Source organism: Coregonus lavaretus, assembly GCF_964263955.1.
Source record: "Coregonus lavaretus genome assembly, chromosome: 20".
NCBI lineage: Eukaryota > Metazoa > Chordata > Actinopteri > Salmoniformes > Salmonidae > Coregonus > Coregonus lavaretus.
Window position 1 is genome coordinate 25,795,980 of NC_140007.1, and position 23,462 is coordinate 25,819,441.

At 43.3% G+C, this 23,462-nt stretch overlaps 1 protein-coding gene and 1 pseudogene across 2 annotated transcripts in view; one reads left to right on the forward strand and one right to left on the reverse strand.

The window, feature by feature from the left end:
• Positions 1-8,745, reverse strand: part of LOC311148095 (cilia- and flagella-associated protein 74-like) — a 166,023-nt pseudogene extending 157,278 nt beyond the window's left edge. The window contains exons 1-11 of the transcript in view: positions 8,665-8,745; positions 7,784-7,883; positions 7,419-7,519; positions 6,594-6,767; positions 6,186-6,296; positions 5,899-6,003; positions 5,189-5,346; positions 4,874-5,053; positions 4,450-4,599; positions 3,159-3,323; positions 2,862-2,973 (exon numbers count right to left, since the gene is read on the reverse strand). The product of the transcript in view is annotated as a cilia- and flagella-associated protein 74-like (transcript). The remainder of the gene's footprint in view (positions 1-2,861; positions 2,974-3,158; positions 3,324-4,449; positions 4,600-4,873; positions 5,054-5,188; positions 5,347-5,898; positions 6,004-6,185; positions 6,297-6,593; positions 6,768-7,418; positions 7,520-7,783; positions 7,884-8,664) is intronic.
• A 7,815-nt stretch (positions 8,746-16,560) lies between these two features.
• The window catches only part of LOC311147300 (gamma-aminobutyric acid receptor subunit delta-like), a gene marked incomplete at its 3' end in the record, with an annotated part of 34,885 nt that continues 27,983 nt past the window's right edge, over positions 16,561-23,462 (forward strand). Inside the window, exon 1 of the mRNA XM_084183986.1 lies at positions 16,561-16,908. Coding sequence (XP_084040112.1) covers positions 16,841-16,908 — 68 coding nt within the window. The 5' untranslated portion in view covers positions 16,561-16,840. The remainder of the gene's footprint in view (positions 16,909-23,462) is intronic.

The window sequence follows — 23,462 nt, forward strand, 5'->3', positions numbered from 1 at the left end:
TCTCCATATTTTCAAGCATAGTGGTGGCTGCATCATGTTATGGGTATACTTGTAATCGTTAAGGACTGGGGAGTTTTTCAGGATAAAAAAGAAATGTAATGGAGCTAAGCACAGGCACAATCCTAGAGGAAAACATGGTTCAGTCTGCTTTCCACCAGACAAAGGGAGATGAATTCACCTTTCAGCAGAACAATAACCTAAAACACAAGGCCAAATCTACACTGGAGTTGCTTACCAAGAAGACAGTGAATGTTCCTGAGTGGCCGAGTTACAGTTTTGACTTAAATCTACATGAAAATCAATGGCAAGACTTATCCAGTCTTAGAGACTTATCCAGAAAGACTTACAGCTGTAATTTCTGCAAAAGGTGATTCTAACATTTTATTTAACCTTTATTTAACTAGGCAAGTCAGTTAAGAACAAATTCTTATTTACAATGACGGCCTACACCGGTCAAACCCGGACGACGCTGGGCCAATTGTGCGCCGCCCTATGGGACTCCCAATCACGGCTGGTTGTGATACAGCCTTGAATCGAACCAGGGGGTCTGTAGTGACGCCTCAAGCACTGAGATGCAGTGCCTTAGACCACTGCGCCACTCGGGAGCCCATGTATTGACTCAGGGGGTTGAATACTTATCTAATCAATTAGTGTTTTATTTTTCATATTTTTTAAACAAATGTTAGAATCTTTCTTCCACTTTGACATTACAGAGTATTTTGTGTAGATCGTTGACAAAAATTACAATTCAATCCATTTTAATCCCACTTTGTGACACAACAAAATGTGGAACAAGTAAAGGGGTGTGAATACTTTCTGAAGCCACTGTACATCAAAATCCTAAGGAAGAAGAAGTTATTCTAGATGTTCAGATAGAAAAGGTTCTTCCTAGGGATACTCGGGAGAGAAATCATGTCATATCATACTATTTCAAATAGAAATTGGATTGGAACTATTGAGTGCCTGCTGTGCCCTGGAAATGAATGAAAGAGGCCAAGATGGGCAGGCTCACAGAACACTAACAACATCTGTTGTCTCAATAAGAGGAGAGCACACAAAGTAATACTAATATCTACTGTATCTACACTATCTTAAAGTATGCTTTCAAATGTCATATGAATGCATGCAGAGAGGCATTCTTTTTGGGTCCGAAAAAAAAACGTTATCAAAGAAAAAAGAGAACAGTTCACTAGGGATTGAGTGTTGAGTGAGACCACGTTGAAGACGTGTGGTGAACAGTACTGTAAATGAGGCCATGTTTACACTTAGACTAAAGATATCTGGCTGGAGCCCATGGGTGCAGTATGACTGCCTGGCATAGACATTATCTAACCCTCCTGGGTCACACTGATCCCATAACAAATCAGTCAGCACTAGTTGGTTCATCAACACTAAATGCTGTTACACCTAAACATGCCTGATGGTTACATACAGTGCTGTGCCAAAACATGACTCCTGTCACATAAATCAGAAAAGAGATTGACAGCTTCTGAACAGTGCCCATTTTGTAACCATCTCAGGCTCTGGCTCAGTCTTAGGCAGTAGCATAATAAGCACAGAAGGATGTCTGTAAGCCAAAATCATTAATAAAAAATGTGTTTTAAACTGTATAATTGCTGCATTTCCATCCATGTGTATAATGCCTTAGTAATGTTTGGCTAGCCTGGGAAGTCCACCTAGCAGAGTCCCAGCTGTATATGGCTAAGATGGCAGGGAGAGAAATAGCCCTGGCACACACACAGCTATACTGGGGGGAAGAGAGATTGGGAGCAATTTTTAGAATTTCAGGGGGTGTCGAAGGAACATGCTCTGTAGAAATCAGAGCATGTTCTCCGTTAACGTTTCTCTCCTGCTGAGCAAACCCTGAACATAGTGGTAATTTAAAATAATATTTAAAAGAATAATCCTCCAAAACAAAATACTAAAATCCACATTATAGATTACATAACAGCTTGATATGATAGGCCTCTTTCCCAATTCATTTTTATCGATCACGATAACCATATTACTTATAACATTATAAGAATCCACCCCTATTTTAACCAGAAGCAGATCTAGTGGGTCCTATTAAGGCATTTAAATCGACCTTTTCAAAAGTGATACTATTGTGTACTATAGCTCCAATTAAGGATCCTCCACCTTCGGAGTCATGGTAGCGGTGGATGAGAGGCTGTGGCACTGGCACCCCAGAGGAGTGGGTGAGTTGAGCGGCTCACTGACAAAAGTGTGGAGGCGATGTGTGCTGACAGGCCCAACCAAGGCTCCAACTAGCCCAGCCACGAGACACTCTGACTGGGTTCTGTTTGAGCCAGCAGCAGCCTGGGAGGATGAGGGCTTAGTTCACTCACTCAGGCAGAAAGAGCAGAGGCCCACGTAACTGCATCAAGTCAGAGGGATCTCACAATCTCTCTGGAAAGGGATAGAGTGAGTGGTATGTGTGACCCATGTGTAACACTCATCCCTCCTTTGTTTGTGTGTGGGAGGGATGGAGGCTCGGGACTGAGAAAAATGCATTACCGAGACTGAGCTGGTGTGTAGGCTGTGTGAGGGGGTGGTTGCTCGAGGGAGAAATTGTGCAGACCTAACCAAAGATGGATCAGATTACCCAACCTCAAATTGTTAACTTAACCATTTGAAGGATTATTAAACAATATGACCCTGGACCAGGCGTTATGGGCAACTTTGAATGATTCCGGGGTGGACATTCCACTTCCTTCCATGTGAAGTTAGACCCTTACATTAACTATGCTCTGTTTTTCTGAGCCTACAAGAAAAAACTGGTTTTGATCGGTTAGCAAGACAGTCATTTTCCACTTCTGTTCCAATTCGACCTACCATGGAACATAGGCTATAAGGCGTACCTTATAGAAATGAAATCCATCAGATGGTGACACCAAGTAACTTGCAATAATTGGTTGTGTAGCTGACATTAGTCAGGATGACCTTGTACATCATCTTTTCCACCTCAAATTCCTGCAACAGTATGTGGATGTGTAAAACAACTGAATGTCATGAAAATTACTGTCATTTTGTCTGAAGTGACTGCACAGCATGAAATAACTGCATGTCATTTTGTGTGAAATTATTGCACAGTATGAAATGACTGCATGTTCTGCAATACAATACAATGCATAGTTACATAATGTACAGCAGTGAACATTGAAGAGGACGATTTCTGGCTTGCTGATGCAAGGTGAGCCTTTGAATTCCTTCCCATGTATAACTCTTTTACCAGCCACTGGAGGTTTCCCCAACTCCAGCAAAGACATGTCCTGCCTCTCTGCTCGCAACTGTAATGATTTAGCCTCTTCGTTGGAAGTGCTCTGGAAAATTCAGTTCATATTTAAAAGTTGACAAATATCAAGACACAAACAAGACAAGACATCAGTCTTTGAGGGAGAGCGCTAATGTGATACACACTTACGAACATTTTAATGTTGATAACATTGCAGTTTTTCTACAATGTCTTTTTTATATTGCAATGTCGCTTTTTTAACTTGTTACCTCATTGTAATAATAACAGCAATGACAATATAATCATTATGACCACCAGTATCATCATCAACATCATCATCATCATCATCATCATCCTGGAATTAAGAATATTCCCTTGTTATGCTGGAGAAGGCGGCAGCATTTGGCCTATGGTCCTTTTCTTTTGTGTAAACTAAACTCATAACTCGGCTCACGACCCAATCGTTATGTGGCGTGATGTCATGAGAACTTCAACCTTTCCGCATGACTTCTCGCACACAGTACTATCTGGCCTAAATGACTGTCATGTTCCGTTGGAGGCTTTCAAGGCACCAGCAAATGAAAAGTGATGTCTGTCGCCATGGATCTCAGGAGTGGGAGAGAGGCAGTAGAGGCAACCCACTGCTGCTGGCTGGGACCCACTGCTGCTGGCTGGGACCCACTGCTGCTGGCTGGGGAGTAGTAGTGCAGTTTTAAAGATATCCTTGCTCCTGTTCTATACAATATGACTCTGTGATACCAGTCCAAGTTGACCATTTATTTATCTCTTAGTATTTCATCGTTCTCATGGGTCAATTGTATTTTAGGATTGACCAGAAGCCTGTAAGGCAGGGGTGTCAAACTCATTCCATGGAGGGTCTAGTGCCTGCAGGTTTTTGTTTTTTCCTTTCAATCAAGCCAGAGACAACCAGGAGTGGGGAGTTCCTTACTAATTAGTGACCTTAATTCATCAATCAAGGACAACCCGCAGACACTCAGCCCTCCGTGGAATGAATTCGACACCTGTGCTGTAAGGGTTGTTTGACTACACTATAGAAAAAATTACATGTTTATTATACTTATGGATATACATTTATTTTCAGATGGGACACAAAAAGGGAATGCAGTTGAGCATTATGTCTACTCTCAATATGATTGAATTTGTGAGTTGATAAAACGTTGAGTTTTCAGCAATGTGTGTCATTCAAATGGTACCTGGTGGACTTGACGTGTCTGGTCCCACAGTCCAGTGAACTCAGGGTGTGCCAGGCTGTCTGTGAGGCCCTGCTCCTCCTCCAGGCCCCTCCTCTCCTCCTGGTCAGACAGCTCTGATGAAGAGCTGCTGTCACTAAACACTGTGTCCTGCTGGGAGGGCTGCGAGGGGGTGGGTGGGCGCTCCTTTACTCATGGGGAAAACACATCAACCAGTCACAGTGTACCTTCAGAGTGAGGTGTGCAAAACTCCCTGCCCCATACATACACACGCACACACACGACGAGAGGGTATTGGCCCTATTACTGCTGTGAAAAATAGCCCACTTTTTATGGCTTTTTCATGTCATGTGTACCAGACATTTTTATAGGACTCTTGTTTCAGCAGTCTGAATTCTTCATCTTCGTCTGTGATATTTCCACTCACTCGTTTTATTTTCTCTTCCTTTGTTTCTGCCAGCTGTGGATCAAGGCTCTGAAGGACCTTCTCTGGAGATCTCCCCTGCAGAGCCAGGTGTCACTCTTGCGTCTCTCTAACATCTCCTATTCCAGCAGTAACTTTTAAACGATTTCCACCCGTTTGGATTTCTGCTTCTCCTCAAATTCTCTGAAAAAACGACACCAACAACAACAATAAGCCATTGTGAGCAAAATAGGATCATATTTATCTTCTGCATATTATTGTGAGAAGAAAACACCCACACGTTCAATGGGAGAGAGAAGCAGATTAATGAGAACCTACTCTTTCTTTTGGTGGAATTCCTGGAGCTACCACTGTTGGTACATGTGTTTGGTGCTGTTGATAGCCTGTGTCTATAGGGACTCTCTCAGCTGTCTCTTCTCCTCCTCTTGTCTCCTAGCCTGGGCTTTGGCCCTCGTCTGTTAGGCTCGCAGACTCTCCTGGAAACAACACAAAAATAGAGTGAATGAGGTTAAGGCCAATGACACTTCCCCTTTATTCATGATGACAACTGTCGAGAGAATAAAACACAAACTAGGCTTTCAGTAAGAATAATACAGACACTGCTTTACACAGGGAATATACTGTGTGATTTTAAAGCAATTATGCCATGATTGTAGTAATCAATTAGGGCTTCCTTCACACTGTGCTTACTCTACTAATACAGTGGCAATTGGTCAAGATTATTAAACTACAACATAATACAAAGTGTGATGTCGACAAAACATTTTAGATGTCCAAAGTGTATTCCCATCTTAATACAGCAAATCAGAACAATGACCGTCCATTGGAATGCAGAAGTAATTGTGTCACCTTGTGTTCATGACAATATGACCATGCCATTGTTATTTTCTATTAGGCTGCTGGACCCTCAGCAACACAAGCTAGGAGCCGGGAACAAACGCTCTTATCCTAACTCAACTCAATGCCTTAACAATAGCCTTGGGTGGTGGCATTTCATGTTCACCCTCAAAAATGTGTGCAGTGCTTACTTGGGTGGCTGCAATATTGGCATTCAACAACATGATGACTGCCTGCATGGTTTCTGCCTCTGCTCTCGACTCTGCTGCTCTTTCTCTGCCTCCTCCCGATGCATCCTGGACACAAGAGGGACGTAGCAATCACTCATAGCGAGTCAACCACAATGTTACGAGTTCATAGCTATCTAACTGGTGTGTCGCCTGTATATAACCCATTCACTACCGTAGGGCATTCTCATCACTAATTAAGTATCGTATCATTATACCTGTTAATACTGTAGGTTGAACACAGCGGTTATCTGTTGACAGTGTCTTTTAGATACAGTGCTGCTTTCTGGCAGCTAGCCTGGGCCAGCTCTGTGGTCCTCTGACAGCGTGTCTCCTCCTCCCTCTGTATGGCCGCCTGCCTCCTGTTAACAGCTAGGCTACTGTGTAGTATATATATATTTTATGTCTGTACAGACAGATTAACCTGGGAAATAACAATATTATGGAAAATGTAATCATAATTATTATGAATGGCACTTTGTATGTAGCCTTCTGTGACAGACTTAACAATTAAAATGTGCATGTGAGATCAGTTGCTGGGTGTCCAGATTACTTTGTATGTGACACATTAGTATTGTCTAGTTTGTGTGCAATAAAGTCATGTTGCTCACCCAAAAAAAAAAAAATCCTAACAAACCAAAAAGAGTGAGCTGCTTTACGCTTTGAGGCACTGCATCCGGAGCTGCAGGCCCTGGGTGGAGGTGTCCTCCTGCTGCAACCTGGCCTCACCTCTCTGGGCCTGCAGCGCCTGGTACGCCTGCTGCTCCTCCTGCAAATCCACACGGAGGAGGGAGAAATGACCCAGCTCCACCTCCACCTGACACAGCTCCAGTCTTCAGAGAGAGGGCGAGTGGTGCTTAAAGAGATATTGTGAGATTCTGGCAATTAAGCTGTTTTTCCACAGAGTCAGATGAACTCGTGGATACCATTTTAATGTCTCTGTGTGCAGTATGTAGGAAGTTAGAGGTAGTTTCGCGAGCCAATGCTGACTAGCACCAACGCTAAATAGCGTTAGCACAATGACCGGAAGTCTGCAGGTATGGTAGCATACGCTCGTGTACCTGTAGACTTCCAGTCATTGTGCTAACGCTAGTTAGCAATAGCTCGTGAAACTACCTCTAACTTCCATCATGCTGCACGCAGAGACATAAAAATGGTATCCACGAGTTCTTCTGACTCTGGGTAAATAGAAAACGGCTTAATTGCCAGAATCGTGCAGTATCCCTTTAAGCTAGATGTCAAAGGTTTGCTCTAATAGGAGCTTGTGGCATTTGCATCAAATTGCTCTTGTAAAAGTATTTAAGATGCAACAATAAAAATCTGTTTGAAGAAAAAAAAGATAATTGCAAGTAGCGGAAGTAGCTATTTCCCAACTGGAATAGCATTCAAAGAGTGAATATCTCTTTAAGATAGACCAACGTGACAGTCACTTTGGAGCCTTGTTATGGGGCCTAAATCATGCTGCTACAGTAGTGCAGACTCACTCATGTTCCCTCTGAGTGGTGGCCACTTGTGACTCCAGCTCCTTCTCTCACTGTAACTCATGACGCTCTTGTGCTGGGCTCAGAGGCGAAAGACGGCCCCACTGCAAAGAAACACGTGGATGCTCAGGGGCATTGTATTTGTTACTGAATAAATGCAAATCATTATCATCATTATCATTATCATCAAATAGTCAAAAACAATCCCATTGAATTAATTCACATGGGGATAAAGGGACTATATCAAGCGCCTTTTAGATCACAATGAATTAGATTACATGGACAGGGGGGTATTTGATACTAGGTTTCATAACTACTCTGAGATACCACATACGCCCCCTGACCGGGTTTGTTTTGTTTGTGCCTACCTATTGTCTGCCTCTTTCTGTTGCTCTATCTCCTCTTCCACTTCCACTTATCTCTCTGCCTCTCCAGCTCAGAAATATGCAGACAGCAAACTTTGAGCTCCTTCCTGGAAACCAAGAACAACAACAACAAACCACCATGTGTAAATATCTAATTTTGACAGTCACAAGACCATTTAGAGACTGTTTGCAAAGTAATAGGTTGGATGTGTCTGTAAAAATGATTTTGTGACTGAAGGTGGCCTTGACGAAAAGGTTATATTTGTTGTGCTCACAAGGAAGTAAGGAAGGTGTGCTAAAGCAGAGACAGCTGTGAGATTTCAATGCACCCTCGTCTCAACAGCTTTGTATGGCCCAATGTTCTCTTTGTAATCAAATGAAGTGCAACATAATCTGTATCTGGGCTGAAGTGCTAAAGCAAAACATTAAGGATCATTATGTTTCAGGCCATCCGTATATTGGCTAAAAACCAGGTGCTTAAGTGTGCTGTTATGTTGCCATTACAATATGGCCCTGACCACAAAACTGCTCTATTTGCCCCACACGATCTATTGCAGTGTGTTGTTTTGTGTCAGCGGAGAATGACAACCATTTATGTTTCTGCTAAAGGTCTGCATCACAGCTCATTGGGTGCTTAAAGGCTTGCTGTAGCAGAAAACAACAACGAATGTGGTGCATCCCCTTTCTTTGAATAGCAAAATCAGTGAATTATAGAAACCGTCCCTTGGTTTAGGGCAGGACTAAAAAGGGCCATTGGAATGTATTTGGGCAGAGAAAATATTTGATTTGGGTTAAGGTGGTATATGGTTAAGGTGGTATACAAAGGTCTGATCCTTGCCAGACACAGGCTGCATCCTACTTTTGACCAGGGCCCACGCAGACACAGACCTGGCTTTCAGCACGTTGTGCTCCTTCTGTCAGTGGAAGCAGTCCAGCTGGTCCAGGTTTCTTCTCAGTTTGAACATCTGTCTGTTCTGTCCCCCCGTTTAGCTCAGTTGGTAGAGCATGGCGCTTGCAACGCCAGGGTTGTGGGTTCAATTCCCACGGGGGGCCAGTATGAAAAAATTAAATAAAAATTTGGGTAAACACTGCTTACTTGCTTTTAACCTCCACTAGGGCTACACCACTGCCGGTAGCCTACCCTCAGCCGAGGAAATTTTACACACATGAACACACGCAGAACAGGTAGCCTACATTCAATATAATACATGAGTTGAATAAAAACATGTTTTACACCCTAGTTCATGAGTTGTCCATAATTCATGAGTTGATGCTTGGAGTCTTCACAGATCGTGTGACATAAAACACTACCCTTCTTTCCTTACATTAATGACATTTATGACAGTGTCATTTGTCATTATTAAGCATTTAACAATTGAATTAGAACTTAAACCCTGTACGAATCATAGATCTTGGAGATCTCGGAAAATGCAATGTAAGTGTAACTATACTTACCTAACATTTCATTATGCTTCGCTGTGAAAACAGTTCTCATGGGCACACAAATCCAAAATAATGTAGGTCAATGCCATTGCAAAATTGAATGCTTCTAACCTCTAACCGAAAGAGTAACCTTATACCTACTGTCATTAACGTATAGCCCACTTGTTGGATGGATTGGATGCGCATTGCTGTCTAGCTGTTGGCTAGTTGTCTAAATAAATGGTCTACTACTTCCGGCCACGGATGGCACAGAGAACACAAGTACCTGCACGCACCTGAAAAACAAAGCAATGAGCGCTCTAAACAGCTGACTGACAAAAGTAAACAATGATAAATTAATAGATAACTCTAATGCATTGGAATAAAGGCTATTTTTATCAAGGACTATTGGCGAACAAATGGCGAAAATGAGGAAGTACAAATGAAAATCTATGCGTAAAAACCATCTATTTCAGCTGAGGCCGAAATTCAGCACCACTGAGTGGACAGTGCTGCCACATACAAATAAATGGTTTAAACCATGACCGAGAGGTGGGGGTGTTCATTTAATTTGGAAGCTTTTATTTACATATTTACCACTGTAAAACATATTTACCACTACATTTGGTTAGCAAAAAGTGTAAGGGCTGATTTGCTACATGTGAATTATTTGATCGAATAGAAGTTTCATAGTGTTTAGGTTTTTAGAAGTATACTGATAAGTAGGACACGTGACATTCTGGCAACTTTGAGACGACATGTTTACTGTTACCTTGTTTCTCTATGTTTGACAAGGAGTACAGTGCATTGCAAAAGTATTCATCTCCCTTTGCGTTTTTACTATTTTGTTGCATTACAACCTGCCATTTAAATGGATTTTTAATGGACATACACAAAATAGTCCAAATTGGTGAAGTGTAATGAAAAAGATAACTTGTTTCAAAAAAATAAATAATGGAAAAGTGGTCCGTGCATATGTATTCACCCCCTTTGCTATGAAGCCCCTAAATATGATGTGGTGCAACCAATTACCTTTAGAAGTCACATAATTAGTTAAATAAAGTCCACCTGTGTGCAATCTAAGTGTCACATGATCTGTCACATGATCTCAGTATATATACACCTGTTCTGAAAGGCCCCAGAGTCTGCAACACCACTAAGCAAGGGGCACCACCAAGCAAGCGGCACCATGACAACCAAGGAGCTCTCCAAACAGGTCAGGGATAAAGTTGTGGAGAAGTACATATTAGGGTTGGGTTATAAAAAAATATCTGAAACTTTGAACATCCCACAGAGCACCATTAAATCCATTATTAAAAAATGGAAAGAATATGGCACCACAACAAACCTGCCAAGAGAGGGCCGACCAAAGATAAACCTGAAGGAGCTGCCCACCAAAACTCACAGACCAGGCAAGGAGGGCATTAATCAGAGAGGCAGCAAAGAGACCAAAGATAACCCTGAAGGAGCTGCAATGCTCCACAGCTGAGATTGGAGTATCTGTCCATAGGACCACTTTAAGCCGTACACTCCACAGAGCTGGGCTTTACGGAAGAGTGGCCAGAAAAAAGCCATTGCTTAAAGAAAAAAATAAGCAAACACATTTGGTGTTCGCCAAAAGGCATGTGGGAGACTCCCCAAACATATGGAAGAAGGTACTCTGGTCAGATGAGACTAAAATTGAGCTTTTTGGCCATCAAGGAAAATGCTATGTCTGGCGCAAACCCAACACCTCTCATCACCCCGAGAACACCATCCCCACAGAGAAGCATGGTGGAGGCAGCATCAAGCTGTGGGGATGTTTTTCATCAGCAGGGACTGGGAAAATGGTCAGAATTGAAGGAATAATGGATGGCGCTAAATACAGGGAAATTCTTGAGGGAAACCTGTTTCAGTCTTCCAGAGATTTGAGACTGGGACAGAGGTTCACCTTCCAGCAGGACAATGACCCTAAGCATACTGCTAAAGCAAAACTTGAGTGGTTTAGGGGCCTCCTGTAGCTCAGTTGGTAGAGCATTGCGCTTGCAATGCCAGGGTTGTGGGTTCGATTCCCACGGGGGGCCAGTATGACAAATGTATGCACTATGTAAGTCGCTCTGGATGAGAGTGTCTGCTAAATGACTAAAATGTTTAAGGGGAAACATTTAAATGTCTTAGAATGGCCTAGTCAAAGCCCAGACTTCAATCCAATTGAGAATATGTGGTATGACTTAAAGATTGCTGTACACCAGCAGAACCCATTCAACTTGAAGGAGCTGGAGCAGTTTTGCCTTGAAGAATGGGCAAAAATCCCAGTGGCTAGATGTGCCACGCTTATAGAGAATTACCCCAAGAAACTTGCAGCTGTAATTGCTGCAAAAGGTGGCTCTACAAAGTATTGACTTTGGAGGGGGTGGTGAATGGTTATGCACGCTCAAGTGCATAACCATTTTTTGTCTTATTTCTTGTTTGTTTCACAATAAAAATATTTTGCATCTTCAAATTGGTAGGCATGTTGTGTAAATCAAATGATACAAACCCCAAAAAAATCAATTTTAATTCCAGGTTGAAGGCAACAAAATAGGAAAAATGCCAAGTGGTGAATACTTTCGCAAGCCACTGTATGGAGCTGCGGCTCGCAGTTTCTTCATCCTATGTAACATATTCTCAGTGAATTTAGTTATGTTTTTTCCCCCTCTTCAGAGAAATTTGTCATTGATATCCCATCCTACATCCGGATAAAAAATGTGTAGACCTCCACAAGTCTGGTTCATCCTTGGGAGCAATTTCCAAATGGCTGAAGGTACCACGTTCATCTGTACAAACAATAGTACGCAAGTATATACACCATGGGACCACGCAGCCGTCATACCGCTCAGGAAGGAGAACAACAGCAAAGGACCTTGTGAAGATGCTGGAGGAAACAGGTACAAAGTATCTATATCCACAGTAAAACGAGTCCTATATCGACATAACCTGAAAGGCCTCTCAGCAAGGAAGAAGCCACTGCTCCAAAACCGCCATAGAAAAGCCAGACTACGGTTTGCAACTGCACATGGGGACAAAGATCGTACTTTTTGGAGAAATGTCCTCTGGTCTGATAAACTAAAATAGAACTGTTTGGCCATAATGACCATCGTTATGTTTGGAGGAAAAAGGGGAAGGCTTGCAAGCCGAAGAACACCATCCCAACCGTGAAGCACGGGGGTGGCAGCATCATGCTGTGGGGGTGCTTTGCTGCAGGAGGGACTGGTGCACTTCACAAAATAGATGGCATCATGAGGAAGGAAAATTATGTGGATATATTGAAGCAACATCTCAAGACATCAGTCAGGAAGTTAAAGCTTGGTCGCAAATGGGTCTTCCAAATGGACAATGACCCCAAGCAAACTTCCAAAGTTGTGGCAAAATGGCTTAAGGACAACAAAGTCAAGGTATTGGAGTGGCCATCACAAAGCCCTGACCTCAATCCTATAGAAAATGTGTGGGCAGAACTGAAAAGCGTGTGCGAGCAAGGAGACCTACAAACCTGACTCAGTTACACCAGCTCTGTCAGGAGGAATAGGCCAAAATTCACCCAACTTATTTTGGGAAGCTTGTGGAAGGCTACCCGAACCGTTTGACCCAAGTTAAACAATTTAAAGGCAATGCTACCAAATACTAATTGAGTGTATGTAAACTTCTGACCCACTGGGAATGTGATGAAATAAATAAAAGCTGAAATAAATACTATTATTCTGACATTTTACATTCTTAAAATAAAGTGCTGATCCTAACGGACATAAGATAGGGAATTGTGAAAAACTGAGTTTAAATGTATTTGGCTAAGGTGTATGTAAACTTCCGACTTCAACTGTAGGCTATGTTAGAGCTTACACTCCTCTTCCAATTATAATGTGGGGAGGTCAAAATAATGAAAAACTATTTACCAAATCTATTCATTTTAAAATGTTGATTACTTCTCCTTGCCATTATCATTCACCTGATGATAAGACAAGACGTATGATGGGGGTCTCTGGGGGGCAGCCTTGCCTGTGAGGGGGTCCTTGAGCATGAAAAGGTTGAAGACCCCTTATATACAGTCAGCGTGTGCATTACTAGGATTTGGAGTTTTCTCTGTGCATCTTTGTTCAAATTGGTTGAATAATTAAATTAATATTATTGAAACATATGCTGTTTATGTTAGCATTGCAATAATAAAACTGCATTATTCAAGTAGGCTGTACTTGGGACTTATATTGAAATAAGTAGGCTAACCTTCTAAGTATAATAGGTAGGGTTGCAAAGGGAGGGTATATTACTGGAAACTTTTGAATTTACCGGTAAACCACCAGAATTTTGGAATCTTTCAAGGGCTTTATGTAATCGATCACAAGACATCTAGTGGCCCTTTTGGGTACTTCACAGTATCACAGGTGTCTGCAATTATATCTAGCCCTCTGTGTGGCTTTATCACATGTAAAATACACTGAACAAAATAATAAACAAATCATGTAAAGTTTTGTCCCATGTTTCATGAGCTGAATTAAAATATCCCAGAAATGTTCCATATGCACAAAAAGCTTATTTCCAAAAAAAACATTGCACAAATTTGTTTGCATCCCTGTTAGTGAACATTTCTCCTTTGCCAAGATAATATATCCACCTGACAGGTGTGGCATGTCAAGAAGCTGATTAAACAGCATGATCATTACACAGGTGCACCTTGTGCTGTGGACAATAAAAGACTACTAAAATGTCCAGTTTTGTCACACAACACAATGCTACAGATGTCTCAAGTTTTGAGGGAGCGTGCAATACTGACTGCAGGAATGTCCACCAGAGCTATTGCCAAAGAATTGAATGTTCATTTCTCGATGTCGTTTTAGAGAATTTGGCAGTACGTCCAATTGGCCTCACAACCACACACCACGTGTAACCACGGCAGCCCAGGACCTCCACATCCGGCTTCTTCACTTGCAGGATCATCTGAGACCAGCCACCCGGACAGCTGATGAAACTGTGGGTATGCACAACTGAAGAATTTCTGCACAAACTGTCAGAAACCGTCTCAGGGAAGCTCATCTGCGTGCTCGTTGTCCTCACCAGGGTCTTGACCTTACTGCAGTTCGGTGTTGTAACCGACTTCAGTGGGCAACTGCTCATTTTGATGGCCACTGGCACACTGGAGAAGTGTGCTCTTCATGGATGAATCCCAGTTTCAACTGTACCGGGCAGACAGCATGAATGGCGTTGTGTGGGCAAGCAGTTTGCTGAAGTCAACATTGTGAACAGAGTGCCCCATGGTGGCGGTGGGGTTATGGTATGGGCAGGCATAAGCTACGGACAACGAACACACTTGCATTTTATCGATGTAAATTTGAATGCACAGAGATACCATGACGAGATCCTGAGGACCATTGTCGTGCCATTCATCTGCCGCCATGACCACATGTTTCAGCATGATAATGCATGGCCCCATGTCGCAAGGATCGGTACACAATTCCTGGAAGCTGAAAATGTCCCAGTTCTTCATTGGCCTGCATACTCACCAGCCATGTCACCCATTGAGCATGTTAGGGATGCTCTGGATCGACATGTACAACAGCGTGTTCCAGTTCCCGCCAATATCCAGCAATTTTGCACAGACATTGAAGAGGAGTGGGACAACATTCCACAGGCCACAATCAACAGCCTGATCAACTCTATGTGAAGAAGATGTGTAGCGCTGCATGAGGCAAATGGTGGTCACACCAGATACTGACTGGTTTTCTGATCCATGCCCCTACCTTTTTTTTTAAAGGTCTCTGTCACCAACAGATGCATATCTGTATTCCCAGTCATGTGAAATCCATAGATTAGGGCTTAATGAATTTATTTCAATTGACTGATTTCCTTATATGAAATTGTTGCATGTCGCGGGGCAGCACTGAGGGGCTTATGCAATATCATTATTTGAATTTCATCAATGGACTGTGAATCATTGGTGTGAGACTATTCACCCATTTTGTTTTGACAACCATTGATTATATTAGTTTAACTGAGTAAACACGTGTTAGAACCTCTGTAGCTCAGCTGGTAGAGCACGGCGCTTGTAACGCCAAGGTAGTGGGTTCGATCCCCGGGACCAACCATACACAAAAATGTATGCACGCATGACTGTAAGTCACTTTGGATAAAAGCGTCTGCTAAATGGCATATTATTATTATAAGACTGCGTTCTGTGTCATAGGACCTTGACAAAAACAAAAAGGGAAGGACATTGACAAAAACAAAAAGGGAAGCTGAGGTGTTAAATGCTGATGTCACTCTTCAAATAATATATTCTGTTATTCTGGAAGATTATAATGAAACATCTTTCATGTGCTTTTTCTGGACTGATATAAATCAACACCAGCTCAGCAGAATTTTCTCAGGGTTTGAAATGCAAGTTGGGAGAAAAATAAAGATAAAATCTTGAGGTTTTTGCTAATTCTTTTTGCCATGTAAATTCACTATGCAGAAAGACATTTGTACATAGTCCTTACAAAAAGATGTGCTTTTATTTCTGAGTCACTTGCTCCTTCCTCCCTTGGGTGGAGCAAGCGAAAATGAAACCAGGGCAGGTGCATTGATATGAAAATACATTTAACATTGTTAAGTGGGGGGAAATGTAATATCTGAAAATTAAATAGTTTATTTACTACATCAATTATTTACTATATCAAAGTAGTTTTTTACTACATCATAAAGATTGTGGTAAACGTGTTCCTTGTTCTTACCACATAATAAAACGTTTATAAAGATGTCTGAAGTCTCATTCTAGGCCACAAAGTTTGAAAAAAACAAATGTCTTAGAGATAGGCCTACATTTTTCATAAATATAAGTAATTTCCTATACTAGTTCCTTCGTAAACTATGCTATTGTTCATTTGCTATTGTGCACAATGTTAATTGGTCTATTGTGCGTTTTGAAATTAATAGCCTTGTGATTAAACGTTTAAGCTAAAACTTTAATAAATAAAAGTTGATCAAATCCATTACATAATATTGGTGTCGTCTTTTCTCGCGCCTTGGGTTTACATTGGAGACAGCGTTTCCATGCGGCCGATTTAATCTGACGTAGTTTAGAGCAACGCAGTGTGAGAGATTATGCTTTGAACACACCGACTGCATTTTGAGCAAAATAGTGTGCAGCATCATCTAGATATGTGTGCAACAAAAGTTCAACATTCACCTTCTGCTACCATTTCTGTCAACCCGTTTAAGCATACAGTTTGACGCATACGTTCGATAAATCCAACGTATGCACCACACAGAACGCACTGCAACTGCCTCTGCAACGCAATGCTGCAAGGCAAACGCAGCGTTCCATTGGAAAATGAATGTACTTCTGGTGTACCAAAACGCATTACACAGTCGGTGTCTCTCGAGCCAGTATTGCGAAACGGGAGTGCAAGTGTGCGCTCCAGTAAAGGACTGTTTTCGTCGGAGCAACGAGTTGACTCCGTGCGTTCTGTGTGCTGGGCCAGGACAGGGACGAAGCCAGGCGCGCGTGTGTGAGCAGAACATGGGTCATCACAACAGTTTACTTTATCCCGATCTTCCTCCGCATTATGGGACCGTAGGGACGCAGTCTGTGTGATTTCCTTAGGTTATTTGATCGTTTTTGATTCTGGGAAACTTTGGCCAGCCATTGAAATGGAGATGTTAACTTTCATGTTCGCGAGCCTTTCCCTCCTGAATATCAGGGGCAACATTTTCACCAGGTAAGATTGACATATGGACTATATCTCTTTAGACTAGTGTTAAGGAGGAGACTTACCCAGAGGATTTACTCGGTTTTTATTTGAATTGAATAAAGCATTTAAGTGTTTAGTTATTTTTGAATAGTCTATATTATTGAATTAGAGTCAATTGTTTCGTTCAAAAATAATTTGTGTTTATGTCAGCTGTTGCGATGTTCTGATTTATCCTATAACATAGACTACTGGCAGTTTAGATTACCCTCAAAGCGTTTAGTGAATTTCTGCAAATAGAGTTTTCAGTTGGATTTAGATTTAGAGCACATTGAGGCCAGAGCATCTGTTTCTAATGTAGCCTAGATCATGTTTGGATGGAAACTAATTTCTAACCTACATTTTCTAGATTGGTCCAATTTGCTTAAAATGAACTGATTCATGAATTCTTAAACCTGAGGATAAATCTGCAATAGCATAGGAATAGCCTACTCAACGCCCACGTAGCTTTTGAGCAGTTAGTTAACAGCTTTAGTGCTGTGGGACCCATCATCAACATACACATGCTGATCATAAGGTCATATTAAAGATAGAGGCTCAATCAATAGTGGATCTGTGGTAAATAATATAACATTTTATCATGTGTGACAGATTTGGGTACAATGTCACACCATAACTTGTAGGCCCATTGAATTGAGGTCAAGTATCTTGTGGTGTTCAGCATACTGCAGGTTGAAACTAATTATTTGTTTCATTTCAATAATTGCATTGCTTAAAATTACTTGTTAATAACAATGAGATGATTATAATAACAGCATGTTGTTACATAGTAATTTTGTAACTGATTTGTAATTGCATTGTAATAAAATGGAGTGGTCTTTGTTATAACACAAGTGGAACAAGGAACAATCCCTATATACACTCTTGTACTTACAAAAAACAGTCAACACCATAATAACTATGCGATGTCAATGCAAATACTATGCAATTACTAAAGTGTTATGGAACAACTTGTTTTTAATCAATGCTGTTATTAGAGTAATTGCATTGTTATGGTATAATAGCAACTTGATGTAAAGTGTTGTTAACACAAGGTTATTGTATTATAACGTAAGATAAGATAAGAGCCCCAGTCCATATCCAAAAATTATTTAAATAACATTTGTGAGCAAACATATATAAAGACAGTGCCTTCGGAAAGTATTCAGACCCCTTGACTTTTTCCATATTTTGTTACGTTACAGCCTTCTTCAAAAATGTTTTTTGTTTTTTTTATCTCAGCAATCTACACACAATACCCCATAATGACAAAGCGAAAACAGGTTTTTAGAAATTTTTGCTAATTTATTACAAATAAAAAACAGAAATACCTTATTTACATAAGTATTCAGACCCTTTGCTATGAGACTTGAAATTGAGCTCAGGTGCATCCTGTTTCCATTGATCATCCTTGAGATGTTTCTACAACTTGATTTGAGTCCACCTGTGGTAAATTCAATTGATTGGACATGATTTGGAAAGGCACACACCTGTTTATATGTTATATATTATTTTATTTTACCTTACCTTTATTTAACTAGGCAAGTCAGTTAAGAACACATTCTTATTTACAATGACGGCCTACACCGGCCAAACCTGGACGACGCTGGGCCAATTGTGCGCCGCCCTATGGGACTCCCAATCACGGCTGGTTGTGATACAGCCTGGAATCGAACCAGGGGGTCTGTAGTGACGCCTCAAGCACTGAGATGCAGTGTCTTAGACCGCTGCGCCACTCGGGAGGTCCCACAGTTGACAGTGCATGTCAGAGCAAAAACCAAGCCATGAGGTCAAAGGAATTGTCCCTAGAGTTCAGAGACAGGATTGTGTCGAGGCACAGATCTGGGGAAGGGTCCCAAAAAATGTCTGCAGCATTGAAGGTCCCCAAGAACACAGTGGCCTCCATCATTCTTAAATGGAAGAAGTTTGGAACCACCAAGACACCAAGACTTCCTAGAGCTGGCCGCCCGGCCAAACTGAGCAATCGGGGGAGAAGGGCCTTGGTCAGGGAGGTGACCAAGAACCCGATGGTCACTCTGATAAAGCTCTAGAGTTCCTCTGTGGAGATGGGAGAACTTTCCAGAAGGACGTCTATCTCTGCAGCGTGGCCAGATGGAAGCCACTCCTCAGTGAAAGGCACCCAAAGACTCTCAGACCATGAGAAATAAGATTCTCTGGTCTGATGCAACCAAGATTGAACTCTTTGGCCTGAATGGCAATCGTCACGTCTGGAGGAAACCTGGCAACATCCCTACGGTGAAGCATGGTGGTGGCAGAATCATGCTGTGGGGATGTTTTTCAGCGGCAGGGACTGGGAGACTAGTCAGGATCGAGGTAAACATAAACGGAGCAAAGTACAGAGAGATCCTTGATGAAAACCTGCTCCAGAGTGCTCAGGACCTCAGACTGGGGTGAAGGTTCACCTTCCAACAGGACAACGACCCTAAGCACACAGCCAAGACAATGCAGGAGTGGCTTTGGGACAAGTCTCTGAATGTCCTTGAGTGGCCCAGCCAAAGCCCGGACTTGAACCCTATTGAACATCTCTGGAGAGTCCTGAAAATAGCTGTGCAGCAACGCTTTCCATCCAACCTGACAAAGCTTGAGAGGATCTGCAGAGAAGAATGGGAGAAACTCCCCAAATACAGGTGTGCCAAGCTTGTAGTGTCATACCCAAGAAGATTTGATGCTGTAATTACTGTCAAAGGTGCTTCAACAAAGTACTGAGGAAAGGGTCTGAATATTTATGTAAATATAATATTTCCGTATTGTGTGTAGATTGATGAGGGGAAAAAAACAATTTAATCAATTTTAGAATAAGGCTGTAATGTAACAAACTGTGGAAAAAGTCAAGGGGCTTGAATACTTTCCGAAGGCACTGTATGTGAGCAAACAAAGCAGGTGAACATATCTCAATACTGTCTGTGAACTGACTGAACAGTTGCATTTTTTTGCAAGTTGCCACTGCCGGTATGGCAGAGTAGGTGATATTAGAGTGACACACATCCTGGTTGCGTAATTGAAACAGTCTCTAAACAGTAAACTGTTGAGGTATGTTCAGTTACATATGGTTACAAAGTGTTGCAACTGTCCCAGGTCAAAAGGTTGTACAATGTTGTGTACTGGCAAATACAATTAATCAACCTGGTAGCCCTCCTACCACTCCTGACAACACATACCAGCAGAGGGTGTAATTGTTATTAGACTGTGATCTTTCACAGGTTTTTCTGAGATGTGTGTGTTTCTAATGAAAATGTCAAATCGAAGATACAGTATATTGTCCTCATTTCGTGATCGTGATGCATTAGCATTTTTTCCCCCAACATACGATCCCCCACATTTTTCATTTGTGAGTGTTTTGGAGTAACAATCTGACAGTGCCTCATCTCTCTCTCACCATGTACAGTGCCTTGCAAAAGTATTCATCCCCCTTGGCGTTTTTCCTATTTTGTTGCATTACAACCTGTAATTTAAATGGATTTTTATTTGGATTTCATGTAATGGACATACACAAAAGCATGCCTAAGGCATGTTTACCCATATGAGCAGGGACCCTGGGCATCTTTCTTTTGGCGTTTTTCAGAGTCAGTAGAAAGGCCTCTTTAGTGTCCTAAGTTTTCATAACTGTGACCTTAATTGCCTACCGTCTGTAAGCTGTTAGTGACCGTTCCACAGGTGTATGGTTATTAATTGTTTATGGTTCATTGAACAAGCACGGGAAACAGTGCTTAAACCCTTTACAATGAAGATCTGTGAAGTTATTTGGATTTTTACGAATTATCTTTGAAAGACAGGGTCCTGGAAAAGGGACGTTTCTTTTTTTGCTGAGTTTATATACACCTGTTCTGAAAGGCCTCAGAATCTGCAACACCAATAAGCAAGGGCCACCCCCAAGCAAGCGGAACCATGAAGACCAAGGAGCTCTCCAAACAGGTCAGGGACAAAGTTGTGTAGAAGTACAGATCAGGGTTGGGTTATAAAAAAATATTCGAAACTTGAACATCCCACAGATGAAAGAATATGGCACCACAACAAACCTGCCAAGAGAGAGCGCCGCCCACCAAAATTAATGGACCAGGCTGTCACGGTTTCGGCCGAGGCTGCCTCTCTTCCTTGCTCGGGCAGGCTTCGGCGTTCGTCGTCTCCGGAATACTAGCTGCCACCGTTGCATGTTTCTATGTTCGTTTGCTTTTGTCTGATTGTTGTTACACCTGTTATCGTTTAGTGTAATTAGTGTCCTATAAGTTCTCGTTGTGTTTGTCAATTGTTGTGTGTGATTGTTTTCTCTGTCGTGCGTTGCTGGACGTAATTATTTGTATTGCTCGGTTGAGCTGTTCTCCACTGTGTTGGAGCGTTTTGGCGCACCTGTTTAGTGCGCCCGTTTTGTTTTTCGCCTGCGTGCGGAGTTTCGCCTTCGGGCTAGTTTGTGCGTTTCCCTTGTGATTTTCACTAAAGTCTTTGGACTGTGCTTCTGCGTCCTGCGCCTGATTCCACCACCACACCCACCTACAGCAACACTGACAGAATCACACACCAGCTCGAATGGAATCAGCAGGAGCCGCATCAGCACAGGAGACGCTGGAGGACAGGGTCCTCCAGCAGAATGACCAGATCCTGCGGATGGGGGCCGCTCTGCAGGAGGTGATCACCACCATCCGAGGCTGGGAGACCCGAGGGACACCTCCACCGCCATCTTCCCTGCCCTCACCATCGGCAAGTCAGCCCATTCCCGCTCCGGAACCCAGAGGAGTTCGACTCTCGCTCCCGAGGGCCTACGATGGGACCGCTGCCGGGTGTCAGGGATTCCTTCTCCAGGTGGAGCTTTAATAATAATAATAATAATATGCCATTTAGCAGACGCTTTTATCCAAAGCGACTTACAGTCATGCGTGCATACATTTTTTTTGTGTATGGGTGGTCCACGGGGATCAAACCCACTACCTTGGCGTTACAAGCACCGTGCTCTACCAGCTGAGCTACAGAGGACCACCTTACCTGGCCACCGTGCACCCGGCGCCTTCGGGACACGAGAGCGTGTCCGCCCTGATCTCCTGCCTTTCCGGCAAGGCGTTGGAATGGGCCAACGCGGAGTGGAGGAGAATAGACGCTAACACCATTACGTACGACGAGTTATCCCGCCGCTTCAGGCGGTGTTTGACCATCCCCCGGAGGGGAAAGCGGCGGGGGAGCGTCTGTTCTGCCTCCGGCAGGGGAAGAGGAGTGCCCAGGAGTTCGCCTTGGAATTCCGTACTCTAGCGGCGGATGCAGGGTGGAATGAGCGGGCCCTCATCGGTCACTACCGATGTAGTCTACGTGAGGACGTCTGTAGGGAGCTGGCCTGTAGGGACACCAGTCTCTCGTTCGACCAGTTGGTCGACATGTCCATCAGGCTGGATACCCTGCTAGCTACCCGCGGACGTCCCGAGGGGGGTCCGTCCATTTCACCCTCCAGCGCCTCCGAGCCGTGCCCCATGGAGCTCGGGGGCGCTGGCGCTAGAGAGAGGAGGGGTCGGCTTACGAGGGGGTCCATCTCCTGCACCAACTGTGGTCGGGGAGGACACACCGCGGCTAGGTGCTGGGGATGGCCTCCTAGGGGAGAAGACGACAGGTCCCGCACTGGGGAGTCCTTCCAGGTGAGTAGGCGCCCCACTCACCCAGAGCTCTCTGTTACACACTTCTGTATACCTGTGCGTTTTCCACAGGTAGCACCTCATTCCACAGGTAGCACCTGTTGACGTCCCCTTCCCCGTTCATGCCCTAGATAGCCGTCCGTTGGGTGCGGGCTTGATCAGGGAGGTCACGGCGCCACTTAGGATGTGTGCGCAGGGGGGTCATCAGGAGATGATCCAGCTATTTCTGATTGACTCGCCTGCGTATCCGGTGGTGCTGGGCATGCCCTGGTTGAGTACCCATAACCCATCTATTTCGTGGCAGGAGAGGGCTCTGATGGAGTGGTCTGCCCAGTGTGTGGGTCGATGTTTAGGCGTTTCCGTAGGGGCTACCTCGGTGGAGAGTCCAAACCAGGTGCCCGCATTGCACGTTCCCCCTGAGTATGGGGATTTGGCTATTGTGTTCAGTAAGTCGAGGGCGACGCAGTTGCCTCCCCATAGGCAGGGAGATTGTGCGATAGACCTCCAGGCAGGAGCTGCGCTCCCACGGAGCCATGTGTATCCTCTGTCTCAGGAGGAGAAGAGAGCTATGGAGACTTACATAGACAAATCTCTGAGACAAGGATACATACGGCCCTCCACTTCCCCTGCGTCCTCGAGTTTCTTTTTTGTGAAGAAAAAGGATGGTGGGTTACGCCCGTGCATTGATTACCGTGGTCTCAATCAGATCACGGTGAAGTACAGTTATCCACTCCCGCTGATTGCGACCATGACGGAGTCATTGCACAGGGCGCGTTTCTTCACTAAATTAGATCTCAGGAGCGCGTACAACTTGGTGCGCATTAGGGAGGGCGATGAATGGAAGACAGCCTTTAGTACCACCTCTGGCCATTACGAGTATCTTGTCATGCCATACGGGTTGATGAACGCTCCTTC